The sequence below is a fragment of the Macrobrachium nipponense genome, chromosome 44 (genome assembly GCF_015104395.2).
Source record: "Macrobrachium nipponense isolate FS-2020 chromosome 44, ASM1510439v2, whole genome shotgun sequence".
Lineage (NCBI taxonomy): Eukaryota > Metazoa > Arthropoda > Malacostraca > Decapoda > Palaemonidae > Macrobrachium > Macrobrachium nipponense.
In genome coordinates this window covers 37,606,274-37,619,872 of record NC_087221.1, presented here as the reverse complement: position 1 = coordinate 37,619,872, position 13,599 = coordinate 37,606,274, and the positions used below count along the sequence as shown (strand labels likewise).

At 41.7% G+C, this 13,599-nt stretch overlaps 1 protein-coding gene across 6 annotated transcripts in view; it reads left to right on the top strand.

Moving 5' to 3' along the window:
* The window catches only part of LOC135204194 (uncharacterized), a 478,815-nt gene that overhangs the window by 64,586 nt on the left and 400,630 nt on the right, over window positions 1–13,599 (top strand). For all 6 annotated transcript variants that reach the window (XR_010312125.1, XR_010312124.1, XM_064234274.1 and 3 more), the window contains exon 4: window positions 3,575–3,687. Coding sequence is in view for 4 of the 6 variants with exons in the window: in XM_064234274.1 (XP_064090344.1) it covers window positions 3,575–3,687 (113 nt within the window). In the remaining 2 variants the exon portion in view is untranslated. The remainder of the gene's footprint in view (window positions 1–3,574; window positions 3,688–13,599) is intronic.

The window sequence follows — 13,599 nt, the reverse complement described above, 5'->3', positions numbered from 1 at the left end:
CCACGGTAGTTACTGCCTAACCACCTTGTTCAAGATTCAACGGCCATAATCCCAGCTACGCCGAAAGTATATTCCTATTGTTAAAGGACCTTAGGTTTGTATAGTTAGGAAAAATACAATTTTCGACATTGTTATTTTAAAGTTTTTATTGGAATAACAGTAACTTTTCAATTCTCTCCTATGTGCATTAGCTTGAATTCCATGTTGTTAGTAGGGAGTCAGTGATAACCTTTGAAGCTAATCTGCCTCATGTTTGCTTGTGGTGAATTTGCCTCCATGCCTGCATATTTTGTTTGCCTTTGTAGTTGATTCCTTCAACCAGAAACTTTCAGAACAGTCAGACACTTGAGTTTTTTTGTAATATCATTTGTTAGCACAAATAACTAAAGCAGAAGTGACGTTGTATACTAAACAGAAAACAGGTGTACAGTATTTGAGAGTATGACAGCTAGAATTATTTCATTTTTCCAATTTTTTTGCAAGGAGTAACAATGAAAGTTCTTGTGGAAGACATTTAGAACACCTTAGGTTAAGTGTAGGCAAGTCCTTGTGATTTTTTGGATAAAATTGTGATTAGGAAATTCAACAGAACTCCAGAAGTTTTTACTTTTTCAAAGATATAATTTGGGAGATGGCTGCTGAAGACCAAAATAGAAAACAATATTCAGAACATAGTAGAATAAAGAATAAAAAACTTTCTTCGTGGTAGATTGACTTTTAAATACACAGCAGTTGTTTTAGGTAAGTGAAAACAGGATAGACAGTATATGCTTTTTTTTAAAAAGTGGAATTGCAATCATGAGGAACACCTAGAATATTAGATGAGTAGCATGTAGTTAAAGAAACTATGTCATATAAAAATTGTAGGTAGAAGATCCAGTGTACTGCATAGCAATCTTAATTATATTAGAGGTTAATATTACCCCTCCATAATTTCCACCATGCACTTATTTTAGCTTAATCTCTGTTAGGAGACTCAGCAACCATGGACTAGTGCAAATGAAGTAGCAACAAGCTAATTTTCTATATCAAACCATTTATTGGGCACACTGTTAAATATTATGTTATACTACTAGGTCAAGAACACTAACATAAGGAATACCAGAGATTATATTTTTGTCAACATTATGAAGCCCGTAACTGAGCGGATTTTTGTTTAGTATTGTAGCCTAAAAGTTGAAAAAGCTTTATTATCAGAGCAGGGTTTCCAAGAGGTTATTTTTTATCAACTCTGGTATTCAGTAGTCTCTCCTGTGGAATGGTATCCTTACATATATACATATATTATAAACACATTACGTAATATGATAAAAGGGAGTTACAAATTCTGATGTAATTTGTATTAGGTTATAAGTTATTTATTTATTGTATAACTCATAAGGTGTCATAGTTTAAAATATATTTAAAGGTTTTTCAAATTGTGGTTACTATACCCTATCGGCTCCTTTAAGGCGGTGTCCCCCACATTGCCAAATGTACTTCTCTCGAGTTTTTAAAGGCCTACCCTTCCAATTTACCCCTTTTAATACGTGGGTTTGTCAAGGAGGTTTAACCTCCTTGGCGTTTGTTAATGTCTCCTCAGAGCAGTATACTTCTGGGTGTTCCCTATTGCCTCGACCCTCCTTCGAAAATATTTCCATTCTTCCAGATCTCCCTTTTTCATATAGGTCTAATTAAATCTCTTTTTGGACCTTTCTTGTGATTATCACAAGCTACTGGAGTTCTGCACTTTTAATTTACTAGGTTTTGTGTTGATTTACTGCATATATATATATAATATATTATATATAACTATATATATATTATATATATATATATATATATATATATATATCTATAATATGTATGTATGTATGTATATGAGAGAGAGAGAGAGAGAGACATTTAAAAAGGATTGTGTATGTAGAGTAGACAGATAAGAGAATGTAGCAAATGTACATAGTAGGTTACACAAATAAGATTATTGGCAGTTATTTAATTTATCTATTCATAATATGGTCCTCCGTTTCTTTCCAGTAAGTATTCATAACATTTTCCATGTTGTTTGCAAGGCGACAGACTCCTTAATGAGTCAGTGACAGCGAGTGTTTTGACGAGCTTCCCTTGTGGTGGCGCGGGCTGTTTGACATATTTATGCCCTGAGGTCAGCTTAACTCTTTCATATCCGCTTAGTTTTGAGCACTGTCCCCAGATATCCGAGGTGTCTGGGAGCGCTCGACAGTGCGAAAAAATTATTTTGAAAATTCAGCAAAAATATAAATTTTTATGCCAACAACGTTTCATTTTGCTTTCCTTTTTTTCTAAATGTTAGTATTTTATGTGAATAGTCAGGAAAGAGTCCCAGCCCTCTAATTACGAAAAAATGTGAGTTATTTAAACAAAAGAAAAAAAAACAAAAAAAAATTCTTTACTTTTTTTTATATTTTTGTTCCTAACCCAAAAACTATGAAAGTCAGGCGAATGAATTATTTTTTATGAGAAAGCTAATAAAATTCCCTAAATATTGACATATAAATGAATGAAAAATGAATAAGTCCAGTCTGTGAAAAAATTAATAGAAAAGAGGATAAGAAACATAGCGCTCCACCCGGCGCATAGTGAGAATTATCGCCTTTTTTTTTTTTTTTTTTTTTTTCAAGACCGCCCTATCTCTGTTATTTTTCATTGAAATTCCTTTGTAAATATATGAAAATGTAGAGGAAACGTTGAAGAATAAAGGGAAGGTCAAGAAAAATGGCATTGGATACGGCAACAGTTTCATTTTGACGTTATAAATTGATCGAAACGGAAAAAAAATTTACCGTTGTCAACATTTATTGCTAGAATAACAATTTTTTGAAGAGCCCTAACATGGTTATTATTCATAAAAATTACTTTGTAAATATATGAAAATGTAGAGGAAAAGTTGAAGAATAAAGGGAGAATTAAGAAAAATGGCTTTGGGGTCACTGAGAGGGAAGTGTAGGTGCGATCAGCTGATTTCATTGTGAGAATTTTACTACGCCAGGGATTTGAGCATGTGCAGTACAGAAACTACTTTGCTGGTGTATTGATACCCGAGATACACAGTCCAAGGAATGATCTAGCCTATGGAAATCGCTACTTGTCCGAAAATAAAAATAAAATGCCCCTACCACACGTACGAAAAATTTCGGTAAATTTTACGTACCGCTACGTCAGTTGGATAGATAGGGGATAGAGTATTTTTACGTACTATACGTCAGTTGGACATGAAAGGGTTAACACCTAAGAGAAGAACTGGCATCACTGGAAATTTTTTTTTGCCACGTTTAAGAATAAACTTGTTGTTTTATTGTTGTAAAATGCTAGAAAATTACGAGGGCTTTTAATAATTGCCAAAATTAATCAACAACCAATTGTTTGTGTAGTATAACTTATGCTGCCTTCATATACCATAAAACGTTGAGTTGGAATATTTGATGTGGCAGCGCCAGCAACGGAGGAGACCCCACCCAAATCACCTTGAAGGAGCCGATAGGGTTTAACATCATCTTCAACCTGTTGTTCATTTGTCCTAAATGTTAAATTCCTTTTATAAATATGCATATTTCAGATAATGGAAAAAGTCTAGTAGAAGATAAATCTGGACCACTGAAAAAAGGAAATATAGGATCAAAGGAATCAGAAAGTACCTCATCTGAAAAGAAAACAGAGGAAGATGAGCAGGTAAGTAATGCCGATGACTTTTGGGATTGCATATTTTACTTGCACAGTAACTATCTGCCATCCCAAAAAACCATATCACAACTTGCAAAATAGAAGTCTAACCAAAAGGCCTCCAAACTTCACTAGTTAGATACCTGAAAATGAATTACATTGTTAGGGTTCATATTTGAAATCAAGAAAGAAATTATGATAAGATTAAATTCTGTATAAATAAAATTGATAATTAAAGAATAAATGGAACTAGTTCCACCTAATGCACATAGGCAGACATGCTAGATCCTCCGTGTAGGTTCTGCCATATCCTTCTCCTCACTGGAGACATACCCTCACCTGCTGTGTAGTACCTGTTGAGGCTAGTGCTGCTCTCCCAGTCTCACTTGGCACTTGGCTGCAACTGGTTGTCTGTTACCAAAGCTGCTGTTACTTATACCTTAGTTGGCATAAATGACCTTTTACATGTTCTGTTTTCAGATCAGCTATTCTTGTGGTATCCTGTGTGCCTCTTGTTTGGCTTGGCTCCTCTGCTTATCCTATGTCTATTATGTCGATCGTGGTAGCTACGTCTGCAATTTTGGCACTTCATGTAGACTTCTGCACATGCTACTCCTCTGTGAACCTTATAGTAAGATACTTTTCTATCCAATGGAGATGGGGTTGCCACGCAGCTTCATGAGCCGTCACTATAGGTCCTAGGGAGAAGGTTGTGGGCAACATACTTTAGGTAGAAAGAGGTATATGTACAGTAACAGACTTTTCCTCTAAGTACGTACCTGTACCATTAAATAATTTCTCTCGAATACCAGTCATGGAGCAGTGCTTCTGACTTCTTGAACTCTCACCTGGGGTAAAGTGCTATCTCCCTTGCTTATCAATTTGTATGCCCAAGTGGTAACCACTAAAGCAGGATGAAGTAATATTTATTTACACCATCTCCTTTTGCCAGCTCTTGATAATGAACAGGCATTGACATGAAGGTATAAGATAAGATTTCTGTGCAGAAGTACTGAAGTACTGCAAAACTTTCACAGGGACAAGAGCATCTCATCTTTGTTCATATATTCTAAGTCTGAAAGGTAGGGGATCAAAAAGCTCTTGAATCTCTCATCGGTGACAGATGGATTTTGATTTTCCACTTCTGTATGCTGAGCTAGGTAAAGATTGTTTGTATTCACAAGTAAGTCTGATGGCAGTCTAGAGCAGTGAGAATTGTTGTCTACAAAATAAAAGCCATTTGTTGTACATCAGGTTTGAAATGGATGTTATGAAATATAGGTGAAAATGGTATTTTAGAGGCAGTTAGCTGTAAGCACCAGGCAATCTTTGTAAATTCTATGTAAGGGATGTAACAAGAGTGAATAGATACTTATTCATTGGGACTGGTTGTAGCAACTTGCCAGTTTTTACCTTTTGGGAGAGACTCGTGGAAATCGTCATGATTTTGGTTCTCTCATTTCTTATTCACTTATGCATGGCATCTTAGATACATAGACTTCTTGGGTTGCCAGCTTCTGCATCTTGCATATTTTCCTGAGTTCTGATACAAGTACAAACACAAGCACGTTGGACTCTGAAGGGACTCATTTTTACTTGCTTTAACCACTTGAATTACAAGACTATTTGTTTTGTGGGTATGAGTTGTGAAGTGACGTCATGGCGGTCGCCATGTTTATGACGTCACTGAGTATCTTGAATGTGAAGCCAGCACCTTACCAGAAGTGCAAGTGTTACGGACTCTGAGATCTCAGAGATAATGTTACGGTGTCGAAATATCCTGGAAAGGGTCGACGCAATGTTACGACCTCTGAGGGAGGTCCGCTTCAGGTTCGATATGAAATAATAAAAAAAAATATTTTTCAACACCAACAGTTGAAACTGGGAATAGGAATATAGAAAGAAACACTAACACAACAAAGGTTTATTTACAAGCTTACTAACAAAGGTAAATGCAGAATGGTATCTCCTATTTACATAGAATGGTATCTCCTATTTACATAAAAAGATAGAATCTTACACTGCGTGAACTGGGGAAACTGTGAGGCAATTCAAATACTTGCTACTCGATTTTGCGATTCGAGGCGCTGGCTTCATAAATGTAGAGCGGCAATTGCAGTCATCCTCTTGACTAAGTATTGCAGAAACTAGTCAACTTGAAAGGCAGGAAATACCCAAAACCTCTAGCAGGACCTTTTCTTCTCTGCAGCCTGCTCGACGTCGAGATAATTCGTCCACTCCTGAAGACGACTAGACCAATATCCAACCAACTCCCGAACAACTCTTCTTTTGAAACTTCGTCGGTTCCTTCGTCTCTAGTCTCTCTCTGCTGATCTCTCACTGATAATCTGACCTGTGGCTCTTACTAACTGGTGATCTCTTTCTTTTACGATCTCTTCCTCTTACGATCACTGTTTGCTCCTACTTCCTCCGTCGTATTTATACGGCATCCTGGGGGCGGAGCCTACGGCGAGCGTCACCTACTCCCGAGGTTTCTAGACATTCTTAGATGAATCTAGATGAGGTATTGCATCAGAAAATCGCGGTGTTTCTCACGTAACATTGGCGCGTTTTTGTGCTCCACAACACGCCCGACGATTCCAGAACAACCACGAAGACAGGCGCCTCCAACACGGGCACGAAAGCCTCCTTACTGCTGAACTTTTCGAAAATGCGTTCTCCTTTCCTTTAACTTCCTTTGCTATGAAGCAATTACCATCACACGCCCCCCCAAAAGAGAGAAAAAAAAATGAAATCAATCGATTTGATTTTTTTTTTCTAAAGAGAAGCAAGAATTAAACAGCGGGGAAACAATTCTGCATAAAGCTTTAATCCAGTCAAACACGCACACTTCCCCACTCACACACTCACTCGTGCGATAACAGAAAACGGTTATTAGGCTACTCATTCTGAGAAATCTCTAGAGAGGCTATCTGCTATAACGTTATCCTTCTCTCTTACTTTTTCCATTTTCTGAACTCTGCTTAAAACTTATAAATACTAAAACACCTCTTGTGTTTTTCCCAAAACTAATCTCACTCAGTAATCCCTGTTTACCCGGCGGTAGGCCGGACTCCGGCACTGGGCGTTGTTTATAATTCTGAAGCAACTTTACATTCATTGCCTTTGCTCTACTCTTACCCACAATAATTCTATGATATATATTTCCCCTCTTCTCTAACACTGAAAAAGGACCTTCGAACTTATAAGGTAAAAAGGGACTTTCTCTCGAGACTAGTACTAAAGCTTTATCTCTTACACACAAACTTCTTTTGTTTCCTCTTAGATTATGTTTCCCTTTAAGTTCCCCTTGACTTCCTTTCGCGTTTTCTTTCGCTAAGTGCCAAACGCTTCCGTTCTCTTCCACTAACTGCCAAACATCTCTTAGATTGTTTTTATAATAATCAAGATTAGTTATACAATCATCTCTACCCTTATTTCTAGACAAAATTCCAAACATATTTATAAATTCATTCTCTAAAGATAAGCCTACTGAAGGAATATTACACAACTGAACTCTGGGAATTACATGAATCGGTTTCCTGGCAATTTGATATTCATGACAGTTTAAAAGATATCTCTTAAAACATACATAATTTTTCATTTTAGGCCAAAAGTACGCCCTACTAATACACTTGAAAGTTTCATTTATTCCCAAATGTCCTTGCTCATCATGTGCTGACTTCAAAACTAGTTCACGAAGCTTCCTAGGAAACTACTAAATTTGGTTGTTTCTTGTGACTTCCCCTTTACTACCTGACTTCGGTCGAACATAACGACAAAACTTCGTCCTTTAAACAAAAAGTTTCCTTACACACATCATCGAGATCATCATCCTGCTCATATTCAAAATTCGGGTTAGTGTCCTCATCCTCTTTCATGCAACTTGACTAGCTTCCATCCTTATCCAAAACGGTTAAGCCGGCTAATTCAATCACCGTAACTAGTACTAGATACTGGTACATTTACTACGTTACTCTCGACAGCTACGCCTTCCCCTTGGCTTTCACTGTCAACGATAGAGTTAGGGTCTCTCAGCCCCACATTCATGCCAAGATCAACCTCGCTACCTCTACACACTCGTTCAAATCCACGAACTCACTCACGTTCGAATCCACGAACTCACACTCGTTCGAATCCACGAACTTACACTCGTTCGAATCCACGAACTTAGTCATGTTCGAATCCACGAACAAATTATGACCGTAGTGCATGTCTGTATCTAAACCTGACCTAGTTACTACCATTTCAGGCACTGGAATATTCCTCACAACAGGATTCACATTCTTGGATAAAGCTAAGTCATTACCGACAATAATGTCAACGCCTTCGACGGGCAAACTGTCCACAACGGCAAGTTTTACTTCTCCTGACACTACCTGACTTTCTAAATTCAACTTCAACGAAGGAGAAAGAACACAAGTGTTAGGAAATCCACCTAACATGACTTTCTCTTCCATATTGACTTCTGCCCCGTTCGGCACACACACTCTTCGAATCAGTGAGACAGCAGCGCCTGTGTCTCGAAGTAAGACTACTTCTCTCGAATCTACTCCTCCAAGAGAGGAAACTACGCCTTCTGACAGAAATTCACCAAAAACTTTCCTAGTTTCTCTCATCACATCATTCCTACTTGACGAAAGGTTAACTAGCGATACTGGTTTCTTACCGTCCTTTTTTTTTTACTGCACAATTTCTCGCTAAATGCCCTTTCCCATTACTACATAGGAAACAAGTTAATTCTGAGCCACTATATGCCATTCTACTCTTACAAACCTTAGACGTATGACCAGGTTTTCCGCATGTATAACAGGAATAGTCACTTCTACTCGCATTGCTATTACTAGGACTGAAACCTTTACTGCTTTGTACTCTACCAGGCGAAGGATCGTTTCGTTTCTTACTAACACTCAAATTATGAGTTAGACTATATTCGTCAGCTAGCCTAGTTGCTCCTGCAAACGATACTTCTCGCCTGTCTTCTATATAAAGTTTAATCTCTGGGGATACGTTATCTTTGAAGTTTTCTAACAACATTAAGTTCTTCAAACTATCAAAATCCTCAACCTTAGCAGAAGTTAACCAATCAAAAAACAGCCTTTCTAACTTCTTACCATATTCTACATACGTAACATTTTCATCCTTTCTCAAATTTCTAAATTTCTTATGGTACGCTTCTGGTACTAACCTATATGCGCTAAGAACAGTTTCTTTCACGATATCGTAATTATCACATTCCTCCTTAGACATGCAACTATACACAGTAAGTGCCCTACCACTCAAAACTTGACTGCAAATATAAAGTCCACGTTTCTTTAGGAGAACCTACTCGTTCCATTAACTTCTCAAAACACATGAAATATGTCGTAACATCTTCCTCATCGAACTTTGGTACTAATTTTAACACAGTACTCATACCTAACCTATCAGCTTCGTTTTCGTTCTCGCCTGACCGACTGTTACGAGTTCTTTCCCTTAACCGAACAATTTCCAACTCATGCATACGTACTTTTTCTCTTTCTTCCTGCTGCATTACCAACATTTCTCTCTCTCGCTGCATTTTCCTCACTTCTCTCTCAGCTGCTCTTTCATCTCTCTCATACTTTTCTCATTCTTTCCTTTCAACATACTCACGGAGATCATTCCCTTCTAGACCTAGTAGCTTGCCTAACTCAATAAACTCTTTCACCATCTCACTCATCCTGGTTCTTTCTATATCCTCCCTGTTTCAAACTGTTAAAGTGTTGATAGCCTAGGCAAGGTCGCCACAAATGTTACGGACTCCGAGATCTCAGAGATAATGTTACGGTGTCGAAATATCCTGGAAAGGGTCGACACAATGTTACAGCCTCTGAGGGAGGTCCGCTTCATGTTCGATATGAAATAATAAAAAAAAATATTTTTCAACACCAACAGTTGAAACTGGGGATAGGAATATAGAAAGAAACACTATCACAGCAAAGGTTTATTTACAAGCTTACTAACAAAGGTAAATGCAGAATGGTATCTCCTATTTACATAAAAAGATAGAATCTTACACTGCGTGAACTGGGGAAACTGTGAGGCAATTCAAATACTTGCTACTCAATTTTGCGATTCGAGGCGCTGGCTTCATAAATGTAGAGCGGCAATTGCAGTCATCCTCTTGACTCCGTATTGCAGAAACTAGTCAACTTGAAAGGCAGGAAATACCCAAAACCTCTAGCAGGACCTTTTCTTCTCTGCAGCCTGCTCGATGTCGAGATAACACGAGATAATTCGTCCACTCCTGAAGACGACTAGACCAATATCCAACCAACTCCCGAACAACTCTTCTTTTGATCCTTCGTCGGTCCTTCCTTCGTCTCTAGTCTCTCTCTCTGCTGATCTCTCACTGATAATCTGATCTGTGGCTCTTACTAACTGGTGATCTCTCTCTTTTACGATCTCTTCCTCTTACGATCACTGTTGGCTCTTACTAACTGGTGATCTCTCTCTTTTACGGTCGGTTCCTCTTATGATCACTGTTTGCTCCTACTTCCTCCGTCGTATTTATACGGCATCCTGGGGGCGGAGCCTATGGCGAGCGTCACCGACTCCCGAGGTTTCTAGATATTCTTAGATGAATCTAGATGAGGTATTGCATCAGAAAATCGCGGTGTTTCTCACGTAACATTGGCGCGTTTTTGTGCTCCACAACACGCCCGACGATTCCAGAACAACCACGAAGACAGGCGCCTCCAACACGGGCGCGAAAGCCTTCTTACTGCCGAACTTTTCGAAAATGCGTTCTCTTTTCCTTTAACTTCCTTTGCTATGAAGCAATTACCATCACAGCAAGACTGTTGATGCTATTCTCGTAGGCATAGCAATCTGACAATAAAGGCTGCCTTGTTGCACTATCTGCTTCTTTACAGATGGCGACGCATCTGACCACCATTCAGTGTATTTCAGGATAAAAGGGACAGCCATCACGTGGGATCCTGGGTGGCAACACGACGTTATACATCAAACCAACAGTCCTTCTTGGGTTGGTTCTCCTGATACGCCTAACGCGACTGCACACCTGCCTCCTCTCTACCCTCGTATCATTTTAAACTTTACTGGATTCCAGCTGGCGCTGAATACTTATCCTAATGTTAAGGCCTCAGGTTTGTAAGTTATGAAAAATACAAATTAGTTAAAAATTTGTCATTTGCTCCGATACGTAATACAAACCTTTCGGTCCTTTAACAATAGGAATATATTTCGGCGTAGCTGGAACTAGGGCCGTTCAATCTTGAACAAGGTGGTTACGCAGTAACTACCGTGGGGCAGGCTAGCCTGCCCGGATGTAAACACTCCACTTTACTTTCGGCCGTCTCCCTAGGAAGACGTTTTTGTGAGCTCTGGCTGACTGGGCGTTTTATCTTTTTTCCCGGTGGGATCCTTTTGGTTTATTTTTTTGTATTTAAATAATTATGCATATACGGTGTTTGATATTAATACTAAACAAAGGTTTGTCCTTGGTTTTTCAATTAATATACAAACCCACTTTTTGTGATAGCCTTTGTAACCGCCCCTCTACTTGTGTCAAGAGCCGGCGGCTAAGGTATGCCAACATATTTACATTCTTTCGCCCTTTAACACTGGCTCAGACCTGCATGAGGACGAGATATGTATTTATCGTGAGGATGAGACATGTATTTAACGAAAGTGATTTGATCCTGTAACGGGACATGTATTAATCCGGAAATCACGCTTACGCTTGGGAATTACCAAGGGAACTTCAAGGTTTGTCTGTGTTTTGTTATGGTAATTTCTCTTCTCCTTCTTCCTTTCACTTACTATCGGAAGAAGGTAGAAGGATGGGCGTGCGATGCTGATGTTGGGGGATCTCCTCTCACTTCGGGGGCCGGCGCCCTTGGATGTGTGAGGAGTATCCTCATTACTTTAATATTTTTTTTCCTTATTTTAGAGACTAGTGATTGTGTTTTCAGTAGTATTGGTTGGATGCTCTTTGTATTGGTGATCCTAACCTTGGAATTGTACCTATGACTCATAGCATGTTGTGTACCGATCCTCGAGTGTGTACCGATCGATCCCCTGCTGATAATCATTTTCATTACCACTACTACCTGGGAGTTATGTCACTGGACGAAGCTGTCGCGCTGCCCTGTGAGGTTATCTACTCCTGATGGTAGAAGTCTGGCAGAAGGAGAAACCGAAGAGGAAGAGAGCTCGTCAAGTGTCGTCATCCTCCTCTTCGAGATCATCATTTCTTCGTGCCTCCCCCCTTTCAACTTTTAAGGCTTTGCCGTAAAGAGAAGGTGGTCTCCCCATCCAAGAAGTCTCGTCACAGGACTTCTAAGGGTCTTTCTCGCTCCAGTAAGACAGGTGGGTCTTCCGTTGGTCCTCCCGTTCCTTCGGGAACGGGGCCCTTCTCTCCTTCCTCGGGGAGGAAGCAGACGGGGACCATGGAGGCACCGGCCACCGCTGGTATCTCCTCTGCCGGTTCCAAAGGTTCCACCTCCGGACCGGGAACCGTCTCTGCCGCCCGCTTGCGAGTGTTACTGAGTGTACGGTCACCTACGGGTGACCGTGCAGCCAAGGTCCAGACTGCGGAGTTTGCTCACCGTGTCAGGACCCAGGCACGGAGCAGAAGGTGGTAGTTGTTCAGTTGACTCTCGCCAGACCGGCAATCGCTCTCGCAGCGATCATCTGGTGCCCAGGGTTGACGTGACGTTCCCGGGGGTCCAGGCACGCAGAGACCGGTGGAGGCGGGCCTCCAGCCCTCTTTTAATTAATCCTTTTCTTTCAGAGACAGCCCCACCCAGATGACGGTCGCGTTCGCACGACTGACCAGTCTCTTGTCCTGAGGAACTGGCGAAGAGGAAGTCCAGGAAGAAGAGGAAGGTGTCGCTGTTGTCTTCTGCCGCCTCTTTCCCTTCGACTTCTGGGGCCCTCCAGCCGAAGAAGAAGAAGGTGGCCTCCTCCCACTTAAGAAGTCTTGCTCAGAGACCTTTAAGTGTCTGTCCCACTCCGGTGGGACAGTTGGGGCTTCCGCTGGTCCTGTTCCTTCGGGAAAGGGGCCCGTCTCTCCTTCCGCAAGGAAGAAGATGACGGGGACCGGAGGGGTACTGGCTAACACCGGTACCTCCTCTCCTGGCGCCAGAGGTTCGGCCTCAATGCGAGGTACCGTCTCGGCCTCTCGTTCGCAAGACCCAGGCAACCGAGTTTGCTCGGCGCCAGGATCCAGGCACGGAGCAGAAGACTGGTGGGAGTCGCCTAGGTGACTCCCACCAGGCCAGCGATCGCTCTCGTGGCGAGCCGCTGGTACCCAGGGTTGACGCAACGGTCCCAGACCGGGCGGACCGAGGCGAGGAAGCGGTCCCCTCGACCAGCCTCAGCTGGTCCAAGCAGCTTTATGCGCCGTGAGGACAGGCCTCGCTTCCACCGTAACAGCAAACTCTGCCGGTCCCCTGACCGCCACTCCCACCGGGACCGGGCGGAGAGGGGGACCAGCAGCAGCTCTTCTGACGCTCTGGGCTATCACCGCTGTTCTTGGTCTAGCCACTCGACCAGGCCTGCAGATAGATCACCACCACGAGTTGGCAAGCGTCTGCAGCCCCCCACCAGCACACCGGTTCTGCCAGTGAGCGAGGAGGGAGCATCAGATCTACCTCTCCTATCCCTTCAACTTCCTCGTGCTACACCGGGAAGAGCGAGGCGATCAGGAGTGATCGTGAGGGGCGCGCTCCTCACGCTCCCACCACGACAGCGGACTCTGCCGGTCCCCTGACCGCCGTTGCCACCAGCATCGGACGGATAGGGGAACCAGCAGCAGCTCCTCTGATGCTCGGGACCATCGCCGCTGCTCTCGGTCTAGCCGCTCGACCAGTGCAGCCCGATCACCAGCACCTCTCCTGAAGAGACTGACACTCCGTTCTTGGCCCAGCGTTT